The following is a 27,378-nucleotide window of genomic DNA, read 5'->3' on the forward strand; positions in this document are numbered from 1 at the left end:
AGGTCATGATCTCACAGTCTGTGGGTTCGAGCCCCGCATCAGGCTCTGTGCTGACAACTCAGAGCCTGGAGCTGCTTCTGATTCTGTGTCTCCCTCTCTCTCTGCCCGTCCCCTGCTCATGCTCTGTCTCTCTCTGTCGCAAAAATAAATAAGAACATTAAAAAAAATTAAAAAAAAAGAATCTGCCTTTTAACAAGATCCTCAGGGGAATGTGTATACATACTGGAGTGTAAGAAGCACTGCTTTGACAGCTGGCAGAGAGCAAATCTGGATGATTCCTCTTCATATTCTGCACGCACCTTGTACAGAGTAAGCTTTTAATACACATTTACCCAATGAGGGATACATGAATACTGTTTACTACATTTCTAACAAGATAATACCACTTAAACAACCAGTGATGGGGAATCCAAGTTGTACAAAGCCACCCTTTATTTTCTTTTTGAAATTTTTAATGTTTATTTATTTGGGGGGGGGAGGGGCAGAGAGGGAGGGAGACACGGAATCCGAAGCAGGCTTGAGGCTCTGAGCTGTCAGCAGAGCGGGACTGGGGACTGGAACTCACAAACTGCAAGATCATGACCAGAGCTGAGGTTAGAGGCTTAATGGGCTGAGCCACCCAGGTGCCCCAAGACCACCCTTTCTGAATGAGTAGCTCTGTTTGTTGAAAAGTTTATTTTAAATTGAAAACCCATCCACTTAAGTTCAACAAATCCACTTCTCTTCCTTTTATGTTTCCTCTGCCTCTAATGAACTCAGTTATTCTCTGGCTTTTAACCGAAGACAGTTTGCAGAAAAAAAGGTACATTTTTACAGCAACCTTTTGCTCATCCCTCCAAAATCTTGACTTCCTGGCTGTCTCCTCTTTGGTCCCTATCATTTCCCTCCCTGCCAGTTCATTTTATTCTTTCCATGGGATGTGAAGCAAGGCCCTTGAAGGAGTAATACATTCAACCTTAACTTGTGCACGATTCAGCTCTCTAACCCCAGGGTGGTTTCTCTATGCCAAATAATATGTCCCTGGTGTGTATTACTTTACAACAGTCAAATCAGCATAGGAGAAGGAAACCAAGTGTTATACTGGACAAGCGAAACTTATTAAGAAATAAACTTGTAAAACTAAATAGAAGTGATTTTTGGGTTTTCTCCTTTGGGGAATTAGTCCATGACACTGTTCTGCTCTAGTAGCATTTATAAATCAGGCGATGGTTAACATTAAGTCAACTCTGCATATTGCATATTTAGACACAGGATGGAATTGACACCATAGGAAGGATTAACTGCTTCTTTCTAGTCCCAAGTTTGTTTTCGTAGACTCGTGAATGACTAGGTAAAGAAACAAGATCTCTTAACCAATACGAGTATAATTTCTCCATTTAATTTTATTGTTGGTGTCCCAATGTTCTCTCTTTCTTTACAGAGGGAAGGAAAAGGAGGTAATAGGTAAAGTAGTTGGTGGGGGTTTGCTGGATGTTACTGTGTCTCAGACATCATTGCCACTGATCTCTTCAGATCAGCCATTCTGCCTGATAAACAGAGGAAAATAACAGCCTGGGACACCTCATAGCACAGTAAACTTTTATGTGCACTGCTAAAGGTGTCCTTCCTCTGAGAGGTGAGGACTTGGGAATGGGAGAAGAGTGTACTGATTTTACAGAACTTGATGGCAGGTTAGATGGAGCATCTGGAGGTTTATATCCCCATCTCCCCTCCCATTTGTGATCAGGGAGGGGTAGGACATGTCATCTTGGTGATTTCCATTTCAAAAAACAGCCTGATGTTTAAAAACATTTTTTAATGTTTATTTTTTTTTGAGAGAGAGATAGAGCACAAGCAGGGGAGGGGCAGAGAGAGAGGGAGACACAGAATCTGAAGCAGGCTCCAGGCTCTGAGCTGTCAGCACAGAGCCTGACGTGGGGCTCGAACCCACAAACCGTGAGATCATGACCTGAGCTGAAGTCTGGCGCTTAACCGACTGAGCCACCCAGGTGCCCCAACAGCCTGATTGATAGTTTTTATAAAGTTAAACATTCACTTAACAGTAGTTTAGTAATCCCACTCCTAAGTATTTATCCAGGTGAAATAAAGATAAGTTCACACAAAAGCCTGTATACAAATGTTTACTTGTACAAATATGTGTTGCTTTATTCTATTTATCCCCAAATGGAAACAACACAAATATCCTTCATCTGGTGAGTCAATAAACAAAATGTGGCAGAACTGTAAATGGAAAACTACTCAGCAATAAAAAGGATTAAACTCCATACACACATGGATGAATTGCACATGTGTTATGGAGTGTGAAAGAAGTCAGACTCCATTTACATGACATTCTGGAAAAAGCAGAGGATCAGAAACAGAACCCTGCCTTCTAGGAGTTGAAGATGGGAGAAGGGGTTGAGTACAAAGGAGCACAAAGGAATTTTAGGGGATAGAGAACAGTTCTAAATCCTGATTGTAGTGGTTGTGTGCATCTGCCAAAGCACAGTATGGTACACTTAAAAGGGTGAGTGTTATGGTATGAAAGTTATACCTCAATAAAAAATAAAAAAGTTTTTAAGTGTTTATTTTGGAGAGAGAGAGAGAGCAAGCTGGGAAGGGGCAGAGAGAAAGGACGACAGAGGATCCGAAGCTGGCTCCCTGCTGATACAGCCTGATGTGGGGCTCCAACTCAGAAACCTTAAGATCATGACCTGAGCCGAAGTTGGATGCTTAACGGACTGAGCCACCCAGGTGCCCCCAAAAACAAAAATTTAATACTATTTTAAAAATCGGCTTTAGCAAGAGGAAAGATACAAGTTTACACACATAAGAGAATACTCAATCATTGTGGAAATCAATTATTTTTAAAAACAAATACCATTGGTTTTTTTTTTTTTTTTAATTTTTTTTTTCAACGTTTATTTATTTTTGGGACAGAGAGAGACAGAGCATGAATGGGGGAGGGGCAGAGAGAGAGGGAGACACAGAATCGGAAACAGGCTCCAGGCTCTGAGCCGTCAGCCCAGAGCCTGACGCGGGGCTCGAACTCCCGGACCTCGAGATCGTGACCTGGCTGAAGTCGGACGCTTAACCGACTGCGCCACCCAGGCGCCCCAAATACCATTGGTTTTATTTAAAAAAAGTTTCCAGCTTTATTGAGGTATAATTGACAAGATTATATATACTTAAAGTGTCCAACATGACTTGGTATATATAAACACCGTGGAATGATTATCACAATCAAGTTAATTAACACACCCATTGATCCACAGTTAACTTTGTGTGTATGTGGTGATACTGCTTAGGATTTACAATTTTAGCAAATTTCCTAATAGTTATTATTTACTATAGACACTATGCTGTGCATTAGATATTCTTACTCATAACTGAAAGTTTATACCCTTATAGCAACATCTCACCCTTTTTTCCACCAATTAGTCCCTGGCAACTACTATTCTATCCCTGTTTCCCTGAGTTTGACTTTTTTGTTTTTGTTTTGTTTTTTTTTTAGATTCTGTGTAGAAGTGAGATCCTGTGGTATTCGTCTTTCTCTGTTTGACTTATTTCCTTTCTCTGACATTTCACTTAGCATAATGCCCTTAAGGTCTATCCATGATGTTGTAAATGGCAAGATTTTCTTTTTTCTCATGGCTGAATAATTTTCCACTTTATATAACACATTTTTTTTATCCCTTCATCCGTGAACACTTAGGTTGCTTCCGTATCTTGGCAATTGTAAATAACGCTGCAACAAATACGGGAGTGCAGGTACCTATTTAAGATCCTGGTTTCATTTCCTTTGGATATATACCCAGAAGTGGGATTGCTGGATCATATTGATGAGGGAGCCAAAAGCAATCTGAGGGCAAAGCACGAGCTAACACCCACAACCCCACCTGCCCACCTCCCTACTCCTGTGGTAGGACATGTGTGACATTCCTCAGGCACTCCTGGCTGCCCAAGAACAAAGGAAAGAAAACAAATGGTTAACTGATAGAGATCACAGTCATGCAGGACATGAGTCTTCATAAGTTTACAAATGTTTTAGTAAATTACCAGAGAAAGGAAATTTATCAATAGCTTAATCTCCAGTGGTGGCTGCCTGCAAGTCTGTAACCCAACCTTGACCTGGTTTAAGAAAACCTGAGGAACAGGGTTCTGTATGGTTTTGCTCCACTTGGGACTGGGGGCATGGGAGCTGATGCCCTTTTCCTCGTTTCCCAAGAGGGATCCTCCTTCCTTATCAAATTTAGATCGGCGTTGATTTGCCCAGTGTTTTCCTTTTCTACATCTGGGACTATATTGGGTAACTTACTGGTTTGTCCCCTGTTCGTTGGTGACGGTCCTTTTGCATGTGCCCTGGTTTTCCACATTTAAAGCAGGCATGAGAGGCTGGAGACGGCCTCATAATAGCTGCAAAAATTTGTGTGCTATGTGTCTCAGTTCCCACATTTTGGCACGCCCTAATGAATTCAGGGATACCTTTGGCTTGACTACGTATGCCAGAGAGAGCGGCCTGCCAGTCTGCATTAGCATTTTCATAGGCCAATTGCTGCAATAAAACTTGAGCAGTTTCTTCATTATCTATGTACCTGGAAATACTCTGTTGTAACCTATTCACGAAATCAACCTAAGGCTCAGTGGCTCCCTGCCATATGGTGGCAAAGAAACCTGTTTTTGTTTTTATGTCAGGGACTTGGGACCAGGCAGCAATTGCAATAGTAGAGCACTGTTGGAATAACCTATGATCGGCTTGGGCGTGATATAATGGCCTGGAGCATTTCCACTCCTATCAGAATACCTAAATCTTGATTATGAATTGCCTGTGTTGTGCAACCCACTTGATATTCTAAAGTCCATACAGCTGCCAAGTGGCTTTTGCACCACCTCCCGGTTCTACTATACTAGCCAAGGTTTTACTCAAAGACATACAAGGTGATAATTCATGGAAAGGACTTTATGAACTGATAACTTGGGGAAGGGGGTAGGCATGTGTTCTCCCATTAGGATCACGCTGGGCACCTGCCCGTCTGATTAAACCATACCATGAGTTGGAAGGATCAGCCCCTCAACCCTCCTCTCAGATGGCCAGAAAGCAGTGTAACACGTTCCCTATAATCTCCTTTACCAGGACATAGCTATTTGATTTCCCACATGTCCTGAGAATTGTTTGTTGGTATGCCAACGTTGGAATTGGTGACCAGAACCCTAAGGACCTTTGCATATATTTTAGTTGGATTGTTTTCTTGCTGTTAAATTGTCTGAATTCCTTATATATTTTGGATATTAATCCCTTATCAGATAGATTAGATATATCATTCAATATCAGATAAATATTTTCTCCTACTCCAAAGGTCACCTTTTCATATTGTTGATGGCTTCCTTTGCTGTGCAGAAACTTTATAGTTTGATGTAGTTCCTCTTGTTTATTTTTGCTTTTATTACCTTTGCTGTTGGTGTCCAGTCCAAAAAATATCACCAAGACCAAAGTCAGGGAGTCTACCCTCTATGTTTTCTTTGAGGAGTTTTATAGTTTCAGGTCTTAATTCAAATCTTTAATCCACTTTGAGTTAGTTTTTGTGAGTGGCATAAGGTTATAAGGTAGAGGTTTTTTGTTTTTGTTTTTGTTTTGTTTTTTGTATGTGGATATTCCGTTTTCCCAGTACCACTTATTAAAGAGACTCTCTCAGAATTTTGTGTTCTTTGTGCCCTTGTCAAAGATTAGTTGACTGTATATAGGTGGGTTTATTTCTGGACTCTATTCTCTTCCTTTTTTTTTTTTAATTAAAAATTTTTTCAATGTTTTTATTTATTTTTGAGAGAGAGCATAAGCCAGGGAGAGGCAGAGAGAGAGAGAGAGAGAGGGAGAGAGAGAGAGAGAGAGAATGAGAAGGGTGAGGGGCAGAGAGAGAGGGAAACATAGAATCCAAAGCAGGCTCCAGGCTCTGAGCTGTCAGCACAGAGCCTGATGCAGGGCTCTAACTCATGAACTGCAAGGTTATGACCTGAGCTGAAGTGGGAAGCCCAACCAACTGAGTCACCCAGGTGGCCCTATACTCTCTTCCTTTGATCTGTGTATCTATTTTTATATATGTACCATACTATTTTGATTATAGTAGTTTGAAATCAGGAATATACCTCCAGTTCTGTTCACCTTTCTCAAGATTCCTTTGCCTATTTGGGGTCTTTTGTGGTTTCTTATTTTTTATTTTAAAATAATTTTATTCTGCCCGGAAATGGTGGTGATGTTCTTACATTCTGTCCACCCAAAGGAAGAGGAACGAAATTAAAGGGTCCAGAATTTTCCTCACCATATTGTCATAATTCTTTCTTTCAGATTCCAAAGAATTTGCATATGAATTATATCATGTGATCTCAAAACTGCCCCATGAGGGTAAGCTGAATGAATAATTATATCTCATTTTATAAACAAGGCTCAGGTTAAATATTTAGCCAGTATTTCCAAAAATGATATGTGTACCTCATTCATTTTTTAGAACTTGACAAGGGCCTAGTACTAAGTGCCCCCTGCTCTTCAGTTGCTCACAACCTTGACATCTTCAAGGGAGTGACCATGACTCCAGCTAGGTATGACCCCAAACCTGGCACTTAAAGACACATAAATGTCTATAGTGATACTTATGACTAAACACTTGCTGAGAATTTCCTTTTCCAAAAGTATAAACTTAGATTATTTGAAGAATTAGTGTTTCGATTAGCATCTTAATTAATAAGCATATATATATACAGACACACACATACACACATGTATATAGTATCACCACATGAGTACTGATTTGGTACAAAGAGACTGCTAACTGTAAACTGTTTGACTTAGGATAAGTATCTTTATCTTTCTAGTTATAAATTTTCTCATCTGTACGATGAGAGGACTGTGCATGTCCATCTCTAAATCCTGGATTAGATTTGAAGACATCAATATGAATTCACGTTTACCTTACTAATAGATACAGATGGACAAATACAGAAATAATTATGAATATGTGTGTATTCATGTGTTAGTATATGCACATGTATTTCCAAGTTCTGGCCTCTGAAGGGCCTAGAAAAAACATCCCAGTAGTAATGAGCACACCTAGCACCTAGTTTTTGGGTTCTAATATAATTCTCGAATAAGAGGAACCAGGACTCTTGGGAGAAATGGCCCCTCCCTTGCTCATGCTCTGTCTCTCACTGTCTCTCAAAAATAACTAAATGTTAAAAAAAATTTTTTTTTAAGTGTCAAGGTACTGAAAGACATTTCAAAATGTTAAGCATCCTTAAGCTCCTCAATCACTTTTTAATGAAAGTATTATTTATTATTTTATTTTTATGTATGTGTGTATTGAGGTATATTCACAATTTTATTTAATCCTTTAAAAAATTTCTATTTTAAAAAATACGTTGAATTTATTCATTCAATTAATTAATTACTAATTTACTGAGGTCTTACTGTATTTTAAGCAGCCCTGGGAACATACAGAGTAATTACAAAGTCTCTTCCTCCAAAGAATTAGTAGTTCAAGGAGGAAACAGGGGAAAGAACCAATTGATATTACATAGGTGCCAAAAATATTCACCAAATAAAATGAAGCAACATACCGGGTACGATAAGGGCGCAAAAGGTCACCTGTTTCAAATTGGAGATCAGTGAGAGATTCCTGGAAGATAACAGATGAAGTGAATCTTGAGGGTAAAAGAAGTGCTAGCCATTAGGGCAAGTGGAGAATTTACCAAGAGGAGGGTACAGCAAAAGAATGTTTAGAGAAGCATGGAAAAACACAGCACTTCGGAAAATTCCAAGTAAGCAGTATGGAGGATGTTTATATCCTATTGTATATTATATTGCCATTGACAAAAGTAACAGGGCACAGACTCAGTAATAAGCAAAATCATCTCATTTATGAATGTACTTACCATTAATATACCATAAATCTTGCTAGTGGAGACTATTAGCTCAATCTGCTCAGCTACAGGAAAGAACTTATCTAAGTGATTTCAAGAGGTCTCTTTTGACCTTATTTCACTGTTTTCTCCTCTCTACAATTGTAGTCTATATTTATTCAGCAAAGAAAACAAAATTGCTAAAGTAAGTTATATTTAAAAAATTTTTTTTAACGTTTATTTATTTTTGAGACAGAGAGAGACAGAGCATGAATGGGGGAGGGTCAGAGAGAGGGAGACACAGAATCGGAAACAGGCTCCAGGCTCCGAGCTGTCAGCACAGAGCCCGACGCGGGGCTGGGCTCGAACTCACGGACCGTGAGATCATGACCTGAGCCGAAGTTGGCCGCTCAACCAACTGAGCCACCCAGGCGCCCCGCTAAAGTAAGTTATATTATGCTTTATTAGAACAACTTAATATATAATTAAGGGAAAACATAGTAATTTAAATGAATGATACTATCCAATATTCTTCCTCTCTCTGAGAAAGTTTCACTACAATGTGGCTCTGGGTCAAGCCCTGAACCAAAAAAAAAATGTATTTCTTTATTTTTTTAATAATTTTTAAACTTTAGAATCATTTTAGATTTAAGAAAAGTTGCAAAAATAGTAGAGTTCCTATATACCCCACAGCCAATTTCCTTTATTGTTAACATCTCCCATTACTATGGTATATTTGTCACAACTAATAAACCAATAATGGTACATTCTTATTAACCAAAATCCATACTTTATTAATATTTTTTTAGTTTTTTTGAAAATGTACTAAAATTTAATAATTCATAAAAGCTGTAATTTAATCTGATGGTAAAATACCAAAAGCAATATTAGAGTTGATTTATTATATATTTTAGCTTTGAAAACCATAGAAATCAGTTATCCCAGTTTTTTTCCTATAAAAGACTCATTTTTGCAAAGGATTATGCACAATTTTAATTAGAATATCATGACAAGGGTATTTCATAATTTAATTTTGAGAAAGAGACCGACCACGAGTGGGAGGAGGGGCAGAGAGAGAGAGGGAGACATAGAATCCAAAGCAGGCTGAGCTGTCAGCACAGAGCCCTATATGTGGCGCTCGAACTCACAAACTGTAAGATGATGACCTGAGCTGAAATCGAATGCTTAACGGACTGAGCCACCCAGGTGCCCCCATAATTTTTTAAATACAAAATGAAGCCAGTGACTCAAAAAGTTATCTGGTGCAATGGGTTTGAGGGGAAATTTCATAATATGTATCATTACAGATATGAAGTATAATGGTTCAACTTTTTTAGTGCTGGACAGGGAAGAATCATGATAAAGAGGTCAATATGAAATCATTTGATTACAGTAATACTATCTAACATTTGAAATGCATCCATGCTCTTTTTTTGTAATCATATTAGAGTCAAGTATATTTATTTTCACATCTGTTATAACTGCTATTACAAAGGAGACGTACTATTATTTTCCAAGTGATAATACAGAGAGCAATTTTTTTTTCTCCAGGGAAATTGTGCAAGCCGATACAAGATTTAAACTCTTCACCTAATATATAAAACAGGAGAAGCCTCTTCAGATTTAATTTCTGAAGTCTGGAATGCTCGTATTTCCCAGTTAGGCCACAGTTCATTCCTGTAATCTGGCCCAGAGCTGCTGCTTACTGTGGGTCTAAAGCGGCAGACAGGATTTCTTTTTGGGCTTCTTCTTTTCTACTGGTGTTTTTCTTTTTTCTTTAAAAAAAAATTTTTTTTTGATGTTTATTTTTTAGAGAAAGAGACAGAGAGAGACAGAGTGTGAGTTGGGGAGGGGCAGAGAGCGAGAGGGAGACACAGAATCCGAAGCAGGCTCCAGACTCCCAGCTGTCAGCACAGAGCCCGAAGCGGGGCTCGAACTCACAAGCTGTGAGATCATGACCTGAGCAGAAGTCAGACACTTAGCTGACTGGGCCACCCAGGCGCCTCTCCCCGCTGGTGTTTTTCTATTTGTCTGACCAGGTCATAAAAGATCTTATTAATGTTGATCTTTAACTTTGTAGTAGATTCTAAAAAGGCATGGTCATACCACCATCTTCCTAACCCTTTTTTCCTTTTTTTTTTTTTTTTTTTTTTTAACCATCTTGCTAAATTCTGACCCTGTTCTTTGCCAACTACTTGCTCATCTTCCAGGTCACATTATTGCCAGCTAAAATCATTGGACATCTTCTGCGTCCTTAACCCATACAATCAGTTCCTTCAGGTCCTATAAGTCATTAAACACGGACTGAGCTGTAATAGGATATGCTAGTGCAAACCCTTGGCTGTTGTTCATACACAAATCCCTCATTGCTATAAATTCCTCTGTCCTGCTGTGTCCAGGATTTCAAGCATACGCTGTTGGCAATCTACTTTAGCTTGCTTTCTGAAGAATTCTGGACAAATCTTCTATTGTTGGGTCATATTTTTCAACAAAAATTCTGGGAACAAACTGAACTGTGAGATCAGATTTCCCATGCCTCCTGAACCAAGGACCACTAGCTTATACTCACACATGACCTGGTCTGTTTGAATCCTGACAATCTACTCAATGCCACTGAAGTTACAGTGACACACACACTGTTATACACAGAGTAAACACCTTCTGATCCAGTCATCCCACTTCTGGGAATCTATCCCCCACTTGGGTCTGGGCCTCCTCCTCCCTCCCCTACACAGTGGCTGTGCTCTGGCTCTGCTCAGGCTCTGGGTGGTGGTGGTGCTGGCAGTGGTACCTCCAGAACACACTCACATGCCTAATATTTCTGTAATTTTTACTTGGTGTCCTTTTTATGTTCCAGGATCCTATCCAATGTTCTTATATGCAAATGATACAATGGGAAAGGGATATAATCTTTCAACATTATTACAAACGCAAAGGATGGTAAAGTGATGAATATTAGTACACATTCATCAGCAACGAGGGCTTTGTATCATGAGTTGTTTTTAGATACATTACATTTATTTATTTTTTATTTAAAAAAATTTTTTTTCAACATTTATTTATTTTTGGGACAGAGAGAGACAGAGCATGAACAGGGGAGGGGCAGAGAGAGAGGGAGGCACAGAATCGGAAACAGGCTCCAAGCCATCAGCCCAGAGCCTGACGCGGGGCTCGAACTCACAGACTGCGAGATCGTGACCTGGGTGAAGTCGGACGCTTAACCGACTGCGCCACCCAGGCGCCCCTAGATACATTACATTTAGATGTCAGGTCTCTTTAGGCTCCTCTGTACTATGACAATTTCTCAGACTTTCCTTGTTTTTGATGATCTTGATAGTTTCAACATGGTTAGCTATTTTGTAAGATATTCCTGAACTTGGGTTTGTCTGACGTTTCCTTATGATTAGACAGTGCTATCATTTTTGGGGAGGAAGACCACATGGATAAAGTACCCTTGTCATCACATATTAAGGCTGCATGACTATCAACATGACTCACTGGTTATGTTCATTTTGATCATGCACCTGAGGCAGTGTTTGTCAGATCTCTCCACTGTAATGTTATTTTTTCCCCCTTTCCATACTGTTCTCTTTGGAAGGAATATACTCTCTGTAGCCTATACTTAAGGAGTGGGGAGTTATGCCCCATTTCCTTGTTATAATCCAATATTAGGTCATCTGTTTTGTGGCTCAGATTGTTCTACCTTTGGCCATTGAGACCACTTTAGGTTGGCTTCTGTATCCCTTTGACATACCCCCATCAGTTTGTTTTTTGAGCACTTTCTTACTTTCTTGGCATAATAAGACTCTGTGTGTGTGTGTGTGTGTGTGTGTGTGTGTGTAATATGATGGGAAAGTGATATAATGGGAAAGTGATATAACCTTTCAACATAATTACAAAAGCAAAGCATGGTAAAGTGATGAATATTAGTACACATTCATCAGCAGTGAGGGCTTTGTATCTGGAGTTGTTTTTAGTTTGGTTTCCTATTCATATCTTACTTTTAGCTTGGTTTACAAGTTAACCAATGATTTTTTCTGTAACCTTGCATATTATAAATATAATGAGAGAGTCAATGAAGTTATAATTACATACTTTTATTTAAAGAGGAAATTGGGGTACTTATTGCTGATAACTGGTAATTACATTACTAAAGGGCTGTTCATTCAATAAGCTTACATGTTAAAAAAGGCAAATTTATATGTTAAAAGAAGGAAATGAAAAAGAAGTAAGCAACCTTTACTTTTGGACTAGAATAATCTGCAGATTGTAAGATATTGAGTCCGTTTTTAAAAGATGATAAATCACCAGTATCACAAGTTTTAGGGAAGGAAAAAGACCTAAGAAGTAATACCATTTCTTTGTTCTCTAATTTTCAAAAGGCATTTCTACCTGTAAATTAGGCCAATAGTTAAACAGCAAATAGTTAAATGAGCAAATAGTTAAATGATTAGGAGCAAGTTGTAGTTCTTACATTTCTGGTTCTCTTATGTGCATTTACATTGGGAAATAATAATTTCTAATGTTTCTTTAGCTGTTCAGATTTGTCCTTTGGTTATATGACAGGCAGCAATGTGAAAATGTATTGCATGACAGCTTATTTATGAATACAAACCTGGCTGGTACATCTAGTCCCATTGTTGATGAAATTTGGTGTGCCCACTAGCTAACGCTTGTTTAACTCTGTGAGACAAGAACAGAATAGAGCTTCTACAAATGAGAAAACAGGATCAACAGCAGTCCTGGGACATAAACGGGAGTCTCTGCTTTTCATTTGCTGTTTTTCAGAACTACATTGTATGCCATTAAGAGAACTGTTTTTTTTTTCAAGTTTTTTTTTTAATGTTTGTTTTATTTTTGAGAGACACAGAGACAGAATGCGAGTGGGTTAGGGCAGAGAGAGAGGGAGACACAGAAGCAGAAGCAGGCTCCAGGCTCTGAGCTGTCAGCACAGAGCCTGATGCGGGGCTCAAACTCACGAGCTGTGAGATCATGACCTGAGCCGAAGTCAGACACTCAACCGACTGAGCCACCCAGGCACCCCTAAGAGAACTGTTTTAAGCAGACTGCCCCTGTATTTAGTTAGTATCAATCATGTTTTAATACATAAATAACCTCTTTGAATATTGACTACTTAGACTCTGTGTGTGTGAGGGAGTGGAGAGGAGAAAGTAGGAGTGAGGGGAGACAAATGACATTTGTAGGCCATACCACAAAAGTTGGCAGCTATGGATCATATTTTCTAAGGCAAAGTCTTGTTGGATCCTAATATGGGAACTAAGAGATCAAAAGAAGATCAGACAGCTAACTTAAAATCCCAAGTTTTTCAGCCAAGTCAAATCTATTCACAGATGCTGGATTATTAGGATGACCCCTGAGCATAGAAAGTTGAAGGTAGTTTCTTCATTGAGAAAATAAAGACAGATTGCTTAGCGGAAAAGAGTAAAAAGGACGAGGGATCAGACACACTAGTGAATCACTAGTGAAATAAAATGTTTTAAGTGTTTATTTATCTTATCTTAGATGAATATAAGACCATTAATTCTCTGATCTCTCAGGAAACCTACATTTAGTTACAGTATTAAAAACAAAAGATTGAGCTATTTTTTTCCTTAGAGAGAGAGAGGGAGAGAGCAAGAGCACACTCAACAGAGGGGCACAGGGAGAGAGAGATCTTAAACAGGTTTCACGCTCAGCATGGAGCCTGACACTGGGCTAGATCTTACAACCCTGGGTTCATGACCTGAGCTGAAATCAAGAGTTGGGCACTGAACCGACCGAGCCACCCAGGTGCTCCAAGATTGAACTTCTAATAGAATATCAAATCCTATCAGAAGCAGAGTTCCATGCAGTCACCCAGTATACAGATATTGACTTCTCCCCACCATAACATTGACAACATTTATTAAGCACATACCACATGTCAAGAAGTCTGCTAAGGACTTACAAAGATGACTGAAAGGATACTTGAGCTCATAGTCCAGGGGTTATTGAAAGGAAAAAGTGGTGGGTCACAAGAGAACGGGAGGGAAATCAATATGAATGAAAAGCTAGAGTCTCACTGTAGGGAAAAGAGGGAAGAAGATTAATGCTTTGGCAAGAGAAAAGTAGATTCCTGAACAATGTGAAGCCGAGAGCTGTTCAATCTCATCAGATTCTGAAGGCATCTCTAGATGCAGCTTTCCAAAGAAAACTGGGGCAATGACAAATGGGACAGCTAAAAGTAGGTCACAATTATAGCAAAGAAAACAACAGCCAGCATACACTTGGCCATTGTTATTGTTGAAGTCGTGGAATTAGTGTGTTCGATAACTCTTGTCATCAGTGGCTTCCTGATACGATCTTCTGTGGTGAGGATAGCTTTTCGGGCTCCATCCCATTTTCCAGGGCCTTGTAGACGATACTGGATTGGAGTGCAGGGTCCCCAGATGATCTGTATTGCCAATTTGGGGTCAGTGAAGGCCAGAGACAGCAGACTGGGCCTGACACCCACCAGATCAGCCAGCTCTTCCATGGTATCTATATAGTCTCCCTGAATGGTATGGCGTTGGCTCTCCACATACCTGAAGCAGAGAAGACAGAAGCCATGGCCTGTCAATAATTCAGTCAATTAATCAGTGCTTTCTGATTGCCTGTTATTGGCTCTGTATTTGGCTAGGAGCTGTAGAAAACAAAGAAGAAAGGAAAGACATTGTCTTTACCCTTAAGGACCTTATAATCTACTGGAAGATAGAAGATAGATACACATAAAGCACAAGAGAATATAAGATTTTTGGTATATTGTGTGGTTTTAGATTGCTAAATAGAAATGTTAGAAGAGGGTAGTTAAAATAGAGCAGTATGTCCTTGAAAGATGTGGAAGACATATCTGCTAGCAAACAGCAAAGTGTTACAAGTCAGGGGAGCAGCAGAGTGAAGGAATAAAGCAGGAATGAGTGTGGAATATGAGCATAGAATATCTGTGGGTGCTACCTACAGTAGAAGAGGCATGTTGTGGAAAACAGAGATGGATAGAGAGAGGCAAATATAGCAGATTCAGAGAAGACTCTGATGTTATGAGAAAACTCACCACAAAAATTCTCAAATTTGGGATCCTCAATTGTTTTATGAGGCAGTGGTAGTGGGGTCCACAGAGCAGGACTTCCCCGGGCCAGTGCTAATTTGGAATCCTGAAAGGAGTGGGGGGATGACTTATCCCACAAGAGGTAGTGGCCGTCCAAACAGAGCCAGGTGGAGGCATTACACCAAGTGCAGATTTGAAGAGCTAGAACTTTTTAGAGGGAAAATGTGGTAACAGATACTTGTGGCAGGAGTGGGATTTAGAGAGCTCACTGGTAACTTTTCTTCCTATAATGAAAATAAAACAAAGAAGAGTAGGACAGAAAGGAAGGAAGAGAAAAACCAAGTCAAACTAATTGAGATTAGATGGGATTGCTTGAGGAATCCAAAAGCAGGGACAGGAAAAAAATGATAGAAAATAAATTTGAGGTAGAATTAGTGAGATAGAATTTCAGAGGAACTGACAGATGATCAAATAGCAATTTCCTGAAATGGGACTAGTTTCAAAGAGAAGTGAAGACAGGAAAGAATTTGAGAGCTTCCCCTTATGGATGTTATGTTGGCTGAAGGGTCTGTAGGCATACATTTATCCTTCAGTGGTGGGTCAAGAGCTGAGTATTCATAAAGGTTTATCAAAAGGGATTCACTTGTACCAGCCTTGTAGGGTTGTTGGGAGGATTAAATGAAGCCATGCATATAAAACACGTAGTGTGCGTACACAGTTGACCCTCGATAAAGGTTAAATTGTATCTTTGGGGACTGCTCACAGTCAAAAGGTAGTTAGACAAAAATAAGTCAGGGGAAAGAGAGGCGGGAAGTTGAAATAGGATATTTACTGCCAGAAAAGCAAGGAAAGAAAGCACTCCAAGAAGGAAGAGACATTTACAAGCACCAAACTCACCAGTGAGAAGAAAAATGGAATTGGTCATAGATGACCATCAAGAGAACAGTTGCAGAAGGATAGAAGTTACAATACAGGAGGCTTAGGAGGAAGAAAAGAATGAGAATTTAGAGCATATAATGTAGAATATTTATTGTAGAAATCTGGCAGTGAAAGGAGAAAAACAGCAGAATACCTGGAAAGGATATCAGGGTTAATTAAAAACTTTCTCCTCTTCCCAGACAGGGGAGAGTTATGCTAGTAAAATCAATGAAAGAAAACCACCTCTTTGGGTCTGGAATGATTATACCCCTAACTTTTGCACAAAAATTTAGGAACTTACCATCAACTTCCACTTTGTCCAAATAAAAATCACCTAGTGTATAAACTCAAGTTCCGAAATGCAGATTGCTAAATTACCATGTTGACCCAAGCACTAAGCAACTAGCTGATGTTACCACCTTCCCAAATCACAAAGACTGTTCACACCATGAGCTGCTGTGACCTGAGGGTGCTGTTACATGATGACAGCTGACAAAGTAGCCTATGCTGGTTTGTTTTTTTGTTTTTCTTTAAGGAGTCTCTATGCCCAGTGTGGGGCTTGAACTCATGACCCAGAGATCAAGAGTCTGATATTCTACCAACTGAGCCAGCCCCGTGCTCACCTGTGCTGATTTGTAGATATACCTACAGGTTTGTGACTGGGCCATATCTTCTTCCCATTAAATCATTGACCCTCTTCCTTTGTCTGGCAGCTCCACTAGCATTTCAAGTAATCCTGCCAAAATTAATATACCTGATTTTCCCTCCATGTGCTTTTTCCTATCTTTCTTTCAGGTTCTAATCATAGGATTTTAAATGCCTTTCTGTTCTTTTCCATGCATATTCAAACCATTTGGTGCTATTTCCCCATTTTATTGTCACACAAACTATCATTTCCCTTCCCTTCAAAATATAATCTAAATCCTGGACCACCTGGATGGTTCAGTCAGTTAAGCATCTGACTTCGGCTCAGGTCATGATTTCACAGTTCGTGAGTTTGAGCCCCACATCAGGCTCTGTGCTGACAGCTCGGAGCCTGGAGCCTGTTTCAGATTGTGTCTCCCTCTCTCTCTGTCCCTCCCCCACTCGTGCTCTGTCTCTCAAAAATTAATAAACATTAAAAAAATAAAAAAAATAGAATCTAAATCCTTAAAATAACACGGGGAAGATAAACATAGTCCAATGTTGCTCTAATTAAGAACTAAGAAGGAAATTACCACACACTCTCTTACCTTTTTGCCATTTGCTCTTGAGCCTTAGCTATCTCTGCTTTCATTTTGCTTTGTGAGGGCAATGTCTTTAGCCCTAAAGAGAAAAATCAAAATTTTAAGTGTAAGATTACCTCACTGACAACAATAATCCTATTAACAATTACTATGCCATGGAGAGTTCAAAGAAATACAAAATAATTTTTTGTACTCGAGTAGGTTACAATTCACTGGATCACCTTCCTCTATCACCACCACAATATGATGCCATTAAGGACGGTAACTTACTCTATTCTACTATCTCTTTGGGAGAGATTTCTCTGATTCTGTCTTCCAATCAATATCTTCCTCCTCCATCTTCCAATTGGGAAATGAAATATGGACATAAGGAAATGATAAATGGCCCCAAACGTATGTGAAAAATAAAGAGCAAAATAAAGGGCAGGGTACATTTGTACTCTTAGTAACAAACAGGCTTTACCACAGAGAGAAGGAAGTAAAAATGAACTCTTGATCCCATTTTATGACTAAAGTCCTATGAAAGATAAGGCTTTCCTCTTCTGTTTGGATTTTTCACAATTTCAGAGGCAGCCCATTTCATCTTGAAATGACAACAGCTGACAAAAAACAGTTGGTGTGGTTGTTTTTAATTTTACACTGATTTTGCACAACCCTCAAAGTTTCAGTCCTTGGTTCTGGTCAACCCTTTGAAGTGATACTGAGCAAATCAAATCCTTCTGCCACGGGACATTCTTTTTTTTTTTTAATGTTTATTTTGAGAGAGAGGGAGAGAGAGAGCATGGGGTGGTGCAGAGAGAGAGAGAGAGAGAGAGAGAGAGAGAGAGAAAATCCCTCTGTGCTGATAGCACAGAGCCCGATGCAGGGCTCGAACCCACAAACTATGAGATCATGACCTGAGCTGAAACCAAGAGTTGGATGCTTAACCTACTGAGCCACCCAGCTGCCCCTGGCAGGGGACATTCTTGAAATATTTGAAGGGAACTCTTCTATCTCCTCTGAATCTTATCTTCTGTAGGTAAACCTCTCCAGCTCCTTCAGTTGTACTTCAAATGGTAGGTACATTTTCAAATCCCTGAACCATTCTTGTCTCTCTCCTTTTCATGCACTCCAGTTTCACTTGTAAAATATGTCTTTGGGTATGGGCTGACCAGTTTAGAGAAGAACAGTTGTAAATTCTAGGATATTACAGTTCTTTAATGATGCTAGATATAATTAGGCCGTTTAGAAGCCATATCATTCTCCTGATTCATGTTGAGCCTACTATCCCAAATCCTAAAGTTTTTTCTCATGTTCTCCTAGCCAAAACCGAAATAGGGGATGTTAAAGGGGGAAAGTAAGAATTTGAGAGGTTGAATCTTATACATTCTGGACTAGTCTTTAACCAGGTCTTAATTTTTGGCTGAAATCAATCACACCATTTCTATATTTGCTTTTTCTCTATAATGACTTTTGCTTCACAAATATATATATATTATATATATTTTGTATATATATATAATATATATAATATATATATATCAGTTGTCTAAAATATAGATGAGTGGATTCTAGTCTGGAGTGCACATTGGAATCAACTGAGGAACACTTTCTTAGCGATCTATGTCTGGCCTACCCCAGACTTTTAAAATAAACATCACGAGGCAAAGCATGCCTATTTGGGGCAAGATTTTCCAGGAGATTCCAATATATGTCTATGGTTATAAATTATTACTTTATATTCATTCAAGAATAATTTTTGAGCACTAATTTTATGCCAGGCACTATTACAGTCATACATACTTTCTACCTATTTAAAAGCAAGAACATAAACATAATTAAACATACCATTAAGTAATTAGTCAACTTGTCTGGTCACTTACCTTTAAATACTTGAGTGACCCAGCGTCCTTGGAGCTCTGAAATCGGCATAATGGCACCCAAAGGCTGGATCAAGCCTATGATTGCAAGAGTTGGCTTTTCCAGGTTAGGAGGGAAGATATTTTTATATAGGGATATCTTGTTTTTGACTACTTGAACAGAATCTTCAAGAAAAGGAAAGGCAAAAGTATAGCCTGTGGCAAAGATAACAGCATCAATGTCATCCTCCCTGGAGCCATCTTCAAATAGGGCGGCTGTCTCTGTGAACTCCTTCACATTTCCTTTCACCTTCACCAAGCCAGAAATTATACGATTTGGCAGTTCATCATTCACCGTTGGATGCTGACTCAGAGCTCTGTGAGTGGTGATACAGATCAAAAGGAGAAATGAGAGTGAGATAGAATGTTAGTAACATGTAAGTAAAATTCTACTTTGATGGAAGTAGTTAAACAATATGTCAATGGTCTCTCTCTTGGTCTATCCATGAAATGTGGGAAAGGTCTAACATATACCAGCTTGGAACAGATCTGGATCTCAGAGCAGAAGTTGGGCCCTAGATGGCACTGAAAGAGAAGACGTTGGAGAAGTAAAAGAAAAATGGTCTTATTTGAAGAGTGTATCTATGGTTTCTCAAGGAATAGTAATATTTTCAGTGATATGAAATGGCCACAGGCCTATAGTTTCTATCCATATATCAATAGGTCTATAAGACTGGACTATCAGCGTTCTTTTGAGTCTCTTTTCCACTTTCAAACCACCACGAGCTAGAATTGGACCATCATTTTGCAAGCTGTATAATAAATTACATGTATTTAGCAATTTGTAAATGGATTCTATATACACTCATTTATTTGAGTCTTACATAAACTCAGTGAAAGACCCAGCACAGGTGTCATTATCTAGGTTATAGAGATGAGGAAATTGAGGCCTAAAGAAGTTAAGTGACTTGCCCAAGGTTACATACAGTCTAGGATTTGAAATTTTATATCAAAATGTTTTTTTTTTAATGAATTCTCTTGGGATCCCCTGGGCCTGCCTGTTAAGTAATATTTCCTAGAAATAGCATTTATCTTTCTCTCCAAACTTATTCCTTTTCACAAATAGTACCACAATCCACATAGTTTTCCAAGCCACAAAACTGTGAGTTTTCTATCTGTTCACATGGGCTTTCCCTTTCTCCTCTTAATATCCTCAGAATAGTTTTATCTATTCTCTGTGTTACCTGGACTGTTACAAGGGCCTCCTTCTCCATTCCCCTTCAGTTATCTTCTACATCATTTTCGGAGTAGTTGTTCCAAAATGTATTTATTATTAGGTTACTCACTTGTTTAAAATCTTCCAATGGCTCTGGACTGTCTTCGCTTCAAAAGTTTTATTTAGCAGAGGATACACAGGTTTTAATGTACCTGTTCAGTGAGGCTGGAGAGGTACTCAATCACTCTTTGATCTTTGCCATTTTATTATAGTCCAGCCAAACCAGGCTACGTGCAAGTCCAAGAGCAAGATGTATTTTTCATTATTCTAAGACCTTGTACTTAGAATGCTACTTCCTTACCCTATTTGCTTGACTATCTCTTATTGTTCTAAAACCCCAATTCATTTTGTAATCACTGAAGTCGTGGATGCTACAGTTTCCATAATTGGGTGAAATAAATGAGTGAAAAGTTGTTGAAGAACATAGTCTTAAACTATCACCCGACTGATTAATTTCAACCTTGTAGGTGCCACTTTATTCAAGGGATCAAATCTAACATCATTAATACGGGATAAACTGATGTCATGTGGCTCCTGATGTGATCTACCAAGAAGGCAAAACCTGTAAATATTTGTAGCAAAAATATTTCACCTGAATATAGTAAAGGTAGAACAACTATGCAAGTCCGAATTTTGAGATTTTTTTATAAAACAAGTGGCTCGATTCTTTTAAAAAAATCTATGTCAAAAAATGGTGAATTATTTTAATTGAAGAGATTAAAGAGATATGACAATAAAATGCAATGGGTAATGGGAATGCAAGCTGGTGCAGCTACTCTGGAAAACAGTATGGAGGTTCCTCAAAAAAGTAAAAATGGAACTACAACCCAGCAATTGCACTATTAGGCCTTTATCCACGGGATAGAGGTGTGCTGTTTTGAAGGGACACATGCACCCCCATGTTTATAGCAGCACTATCAACAATAGCCAAAGTATGGAAAGAGCCCAAATGTCCATCGACGGATGAATGGATAAAGAAGATGTGGTATATATATATACAATGGAGTATTACTCGGCAATCAAAAAGAACGAAATCTTGCCATTTGCAACTATGTGGATGGAACTGGACGGTTTTATGCTAAGTGGAATTAGTCAGAGAAAGACAAAAATCATATGACTTCACACATATAAGGACTTTAAGACACAGAACAGATGAACACAAGGAAAGGGAAGCAAAAATAATATAAAAACAGGGAGGGGGCAAAACATAAGAGATTCTTAAACATGGAGAACAAACCGGGTTACTGGAGGGGCTGTGGGGGGGGATAAATGGGTAAGGGACACTAAGGAATCTACTCCTGAAATTATTGTTGCACTATATGCTAACTAATTTGGATGTAAATTTTAAAAAACAAAATTAAAAAAATAACCCCACACTTACATGATCAATTAATCTGTAACAAAGGAGGCAAGAATCTGAAATGGGGAAGAGACAGTCTCTTCAACAAATGGTACTGGGAAATTTGGACAACTACATGCAAAAGAATGAAACTGCACCACTTTCTTATATCATAAACATAAATAAACTTAAAGACCTAAATGTGAGACCTGAAACCATAAATGTCATAGTAGAAAACATGGACAGTAATCTCTTTGACAGTCTTAGCAACATTTTTCTAGATAGGTTTCACAGGCAAGGAAACAAAAGCAAAAATAAAGTTTTGGGACTACACCAAAATAAGAAACTTTTGCGCAGTGAAAGAAATCATCAACAAAATTAAAAAGCAACCTACTGAATGGGAAGATATACTCATAAATGACATATCCAATAAAAGAATAAAATCTAAAATATGGAAAGGACGTCTATGACTCAACATTAAAACAAAAACAAAAAAATTTTAATTAAAATTAAATTAAAAATTATTTAAAAAGGCAGGAACCTGAAACAATTGTTTTACACAATGTATAAGCAGGAAGAATTTCAGGAGCAGCATGGTATGATCAATTGCTATTTAAAATATAATTTGATGTTTAATGTTTTATTTTAATATAATTTAATGTTATAATTTATTTTAATGTTAATATAATGTTGCACAAATATATATGCAATGCTGTATATTTAGACATGAATGGGGTTGGGGAGGAGCCTGGGAATCTAATGTCAACGTGTGGGGTGTAATAAATAAATAAAACTTGAAAGTTAAAAAAAAAATGCAGTGGGGTAATACCTGAAAGGATCCTGGATTTAAAAATAAAAGAGCTATAAATAGTATTATTGGGACAATTTAAGAAATTTGAATGTGATACATTAGATAATAGTATTTTATTAATGCTGAACTTCCCATGTGATCATTGTATTATGTTTATGTAGGAGAATGCCCTATTTCTTAGGCAATATATGCTAAAGAATGTACGGTAAAGTGTGTTAGAGTGGCTGTAACGTACTCTCAAATGGTTCAGGAAAGAATATGTAGTATTCATCTATGGATGGATGGATGGATGTGATATAATCAGATGGATAGATGGGATTTACCTATCTTCAGAGAAAGGGAGAGAGAGAAAGCAAATATAGCAAACTAACAGGTGAATCTAAGTGAAAGGTGTACGGGTGCTCATTGTACTTACTATTTTGTAGGAAGTAAATCTGAGCATTTAAAAGGATAAAAAATTGGAGGGAATATATCAAACTCAACACCCAAAAAACAAATAATCCAGTGAAGAAATGGGCAAAAGACATGAATAGACGCTTCTTCAAAGAAGACATCCAGATGGCCAACCGACACATGAAAAAATGCTCAACATCACTTATCATGAGGGAAATACAAATAAAAACTATGAGATACCACCTCACACCTGTCAGAATGGCTAGCATTAACAACTCAGGCAACAACAGATGTTGGCGAGGATGCAGAGAAAGAGGATCTCTTTTGCACTGCTGGTGGGAATGCAAACTGGTGCAGCCACTCTGGAAAACAGTATGGAGGTTCCTCAAAAAGCTAAAAATAGAACTACCCTAAGACCCAGAAATTGCACTACAAGGTATTTATCCAAAGGATATGGGTATGCTGTTTCAAAGGGACACATGCACCCCAATATTTGTAGCAGCACTATCAACAATAGCCAAAGTATGGAAAGAGCCCAAATGTCCATTGATGGATGAATGGCTAAAGAAGATGTGGTATATATATACAATGGAGTATTACTTGGCAATCAAAAAGAATGAAATCTTGCCATTTGCAACTACGTGGATGGAACTAGAGGGTATTATGCTAAGTAAAATTAGTCAGAGAAAGACAAATATCATATGACTTCACTCATATGAGGACTTTAAGATACAAAACAGATGAACATGAGGGAAGGGAAGCAAAAATAATATAAAAACAGGGAGGGGGACAAAACATAAGAGACTCTTAAATATGGAGAACAGAGGGTTACTGGAGGGGTGGTGGGAGGGGTTGTGGGAGGGGAATGGGTTAAATGGGTGAGGGGCTTAAGGAATCTACTCCTGAAATCATTGTTGCACTATATGCTAACTAACTTGGATAAAAATTTAAAAAAATAAATTAAAAAAATTGGAGGGAATAAAGCATTCAAAATCAGCTTCTAGAAATGCTTTCATAGTCTACCTCCTTGACTGTGTGGACTCCCATCCTTCATACCCCCATAGCACTCCATGCATTCATCATATTCTATTGTCTGTCTCCTCCTTAGAGTATTTAAGGTAAAATCCATTTTTAGAGTCTGACATTTATTGTGTGACCTCAGACAAATTAGTTTCTCTAAGTGTCAATTTTTATAACTGCAAAATGGAAATGGAAAATAGTACTAACCTTTAGGGTTGTAATGAGGATTAAATGAGATAATGTATTTAACTCCAGTCTAGCACTGTGCTTGTCTTATATTAAGTCCTCAAAAATAAAGTGTTGTTATTTGTATTAGCATTACTAACAGGTCTTTAGTCTCTGTGTTCTCATGCCCAGTATAATGCTTGGCTCATTACGTGTGTTCAGTATTTGTTGGATAAATGAATGAACACTGCCCTCTGCTCCCATTTTGTTGTTTTTACTGGGCATCATGTAAAAAGAACTTGTGGGGTGCCTGGGTGGCTCAGTGGGTTAAGCATCCACCTTCAGCTCAAGTCATGATCTCATGGTTCGTGAGTTCATGCCCTGCATTTGGCTCTGTGCTGACAGTTCAGAGCCTGGCACCTGCTTTGGATTCTGGGTCTCCCTCTCTCTCTGCCACTCCCCTGCGCGCTCTCTCTCTCTCTCTCTCTCTCAAAAATAAAATAAAACCTTAAAAAAATTAAAAAGAAGTTGTATCTGAGGAAATAATAAAATGGTTAAGGTCAAGGAGAGTCATAGCTTGAAGATTACAGATGAGTAGATCTTGGACTCCTATGAGGGCAAAATAGAAATCTGATCTCAGATCTGTGGATTTTCTTTCTTTTTCTTTTTCTTCTTTTTAGGAATCTTTGCACTCAACATGGGCCTCAAACGCACAACCCTGAAATTAAGAGTTGCATGCTCTTCCAACTGAGCCAGCCAGGTGCTCCACAGATCTGTGGGTTTTCTTAATGTATGGGTAGGGGTAGTTCTGTTAACCTGTGCCAACAGTCCTTGTTCTTGTGCCTTGGCTATTATTGCCCCACCCCCATCCTGGTAACATACCTGTGTTTAGGCTTTAGGCCAAACATTTCATGGTCAAACCTTTGGTTCATCTTTTTCTCCAAAAAATTGTTTGCTAATGATTGACCATAGATCTTCAAAAGAAAATGTTTAAATCGAGAAGAGACTAACACATCAAGGGGATATCCATAGTCTGCTACACGATTCAGGATCCAAGACCCTCTCCTGGTGCTGAGGAAAACCTGGGGCATGGAAAAAAAAATGGTTTGCTTTTGCCATGCTCTGGCTCATAATCCTTTGATAGCACCTGCTCTCTTCAAGATTAAGTCAGACTCATTCATCTCTCTTTTTAGTCCCTGCACGATCTTTGTTTTATTCTCTGCAGTTTTCCTTCTCAAACACTATGTGTACAATTAGATTAGGGCATTTACTAAGAATGTGTCTTGCTCTGAACCACCACTGCATTTCTGCTTAATGGCATTATGCCTCCTTGAAAAGTCGCCTATCCTCTTAATTCTCCAAAGTCTATTTATTGTTAAGATCCAGATCAAGTCTTCCTCCTCCATAAGACACTACTGACCATTCTGGCTGACAATTTTCTCTCCATCCTCTGAGCTACTCTAGCACTTACCACCTGTCCAACTCTTTTAAAATTATGGAGCAGTTGAGCTGAAAGCAATTGCACATCATTTAATCCAAAACCTTCAGCCTTTTTTGCCTTTGACATTGTTAGCACTATTACCAACACAAAACAAAACACCCCCAAAAACCCCAAAACAAACCCACACCTGTTATTTATCATTTATATCCATATTAAACTTTTTACACTCATTTCTGTCTCTCCAAATGTGTTTCCTCCACGGTGGGGGGTCTAGCATACACATCTTCTAGTCTCCCCAACACATCATCCTCATTGTTTCCATTTATTGAGAATTATGACCTGTAAGTGATTGTGCCAGGGCCTTTATCTATATTTTATTTAATCAATACAACAGTCCCTTGAGGTAGTTCTTCTTATCCTCATTTTATGCATGAGAAGATGAATAACTTGCCTGAGATCATACAGCTAGTAAATGGAAGGGCTGAATATCCAACTCAGGTCTGAGTCACCCCAAATCCTGTGCTGCTGAAGAATTGTTTCACTGACTGCTTAAAGGACAAACTGTAGATCGCTAGTCAAACAACAGGAAGCTGATAAAGTATTGATATTCAGTTACTTGGCAAAAGTACCTCCTTCTCTACAAGACTTTCTGGGGATGTAATTACCTGCTTTATGGTCTTTTGTCTAAGCTCTTCCATAAAACGGTGACCTGTCTACAGAGGGATGATAATGTACTTTACACATACCTTCTCACTGATGGTAACCGCATGGGCTCTCATTATTGAGCACTTTGACATATCATAGTCTAAAGAGTATGCATGGTCCTAGGAATCACACAGCTTTATGTGCAGTCTGTATAACTTTTGTTATAAAAGTATATGAGTCCTATAAATGCTCAGAGTCTCAATTAAAAAGCTCCCTACATACAAAATTGTGACAATAATACATCGCAAGGCTGTTGTCAGAATTAGTGTTTTTGCAAAGGGTGTGGCATATGGTAAACATTCAATAAATGCTTAATGGTTATCATCATACTTCTTATTTCAGTTTTCTATCTATACCTTGTTTTAACACCATATTTATAAGAAAAAATGGATTTATAAGAAAAAATGTGAGGAAAGTTGTTTTATAAGAAACAGATATGTTCTCTTCACAAAAGCATTATACCACAAGAATTATTATACCAAAACTTCCTTGATATACTGAAACTTACAGATCCACTTAAATTTTTTGATTTACAAACAAATTCTAATAAATACAATTTAATACATAAAGCAAAAAGTTAGAACCTGGCAAGTGAGTGTCTTTGGCTTGCTTTGTGGGATGTCGGCACTGCCCCTGCCACGCAGACATGGTTTTTGCTGTGCATTGTCCCGGCCATTCTCAGACACAGCCACCTTATCTCCACCCGCTCTAGATGCTTTGTTCTTTGGCAATCTACAGTTCCTCAGTGCATGGAAGTCTCAGCGCCCTTATAACTGACCATTCAACGTGTTTGGATCCCTACCATATACCTTGCACAATCTTTCATCATTACACCTACACACATTTTTACCCTTTTTTTAATACCAATTTCCTGATAAAGCTTGTTGAATTGATGCATGGAATAACATATGAAATTACTTTTGTGGTGATGGATGGGGATAATACTGAGAAGTGTTATTGAATGGAGTTTCTGAGTAAAGGTCATTTAACAAAGTTGCAGCATTAAACTTCTATTGAAAAATAGTAATTTAAAACATATTTGTGGAGAAACACAGCTTAATTAAAGTTACTAGAAAACAACCAGACATTCCCCTATTGCCAATAAAGTTATGATTCAATAAAGACACGAATAACAAAATGTAACAACGACACATCTTTTTCTAGGAATTTACAATGAAGGCACTCTCTTCCTAGTTCAAAATCTATGATAAAAAACAAAAAAGACCTCTAGGACATAGAAATTGCTTTAGGGTGAATGTCCTTCTATTACTGAACTGTATGCAGAGGCTGAGGCGAACTTGCATGTACCGCAGTGTG

The 27,378-nt window shown here is 38.4% G+C and overlaps 1 protein-coding gene and 1 pseudogene across 2 annotated transcripts in view; both read right to left on the reverse strand.

Moving 5' to 3' along the window:
• Nucleotides 1-9,395: 9,395 nt before the first annotated feature.
• LOC122481044 lies at nucleotides 9,396-10,440 on the reverse strand (annotated as a pseudogene).
• Nucleotides 10,441-11,942: 1,502 nt separating this feature from the next.
• Nucleotides 11,943-27,378, reverse strand: part of FMO5 (flavin containing dimethylaniline monoxygenase 5) — a 35,066-nt gene continuing 19,630 nt past the window's right edge. For both annotated transcript variants that reach the window (XM_043576017.1, XM_043576016.1), the window contains exons 6-9: nucleotides 24,798-24,997; nucleotides 18,936-19,288; nucleotides 17,080-17,152; nucleotides 11,943-14,429 (exon numbers count right to left, since the gene is read on the reverse strand). In XM_043576017.1, coding sequence (XP_043431952.1) covers nucleotides 14,084-14,429; nucleotides 17,080-17,152; nucleotides 18,936-19,288; nucleotides 24,798-24,997 — 972 coding nt within the window. In that variant the 3' untranslated portion in view covers nucleotides 11,943-14,083. The remainder of the gene's footprint in view (nucleotides 14,430-17,079; nucleotides 17,153-18,935; nucleotides 19,289-24,797; nucleotides 24,998-27,378) is intronic.

Source organism: Prionailurus bengalensis, chromosome C1 (assembly GCF_016509475.1).
Source record: "Prionailurus bengalensis isolate Pbe53 chromosome C1, Fcat_Pben_1.1_paternal_pri, whole genome shotgun sequence".
Classification (NCBI taxonomy): Eukaryota; Metazoa; Chordata; class Mammalia; order Carnivora; family Felidae; genus Prionailurus; species Prionailurus bengalensis.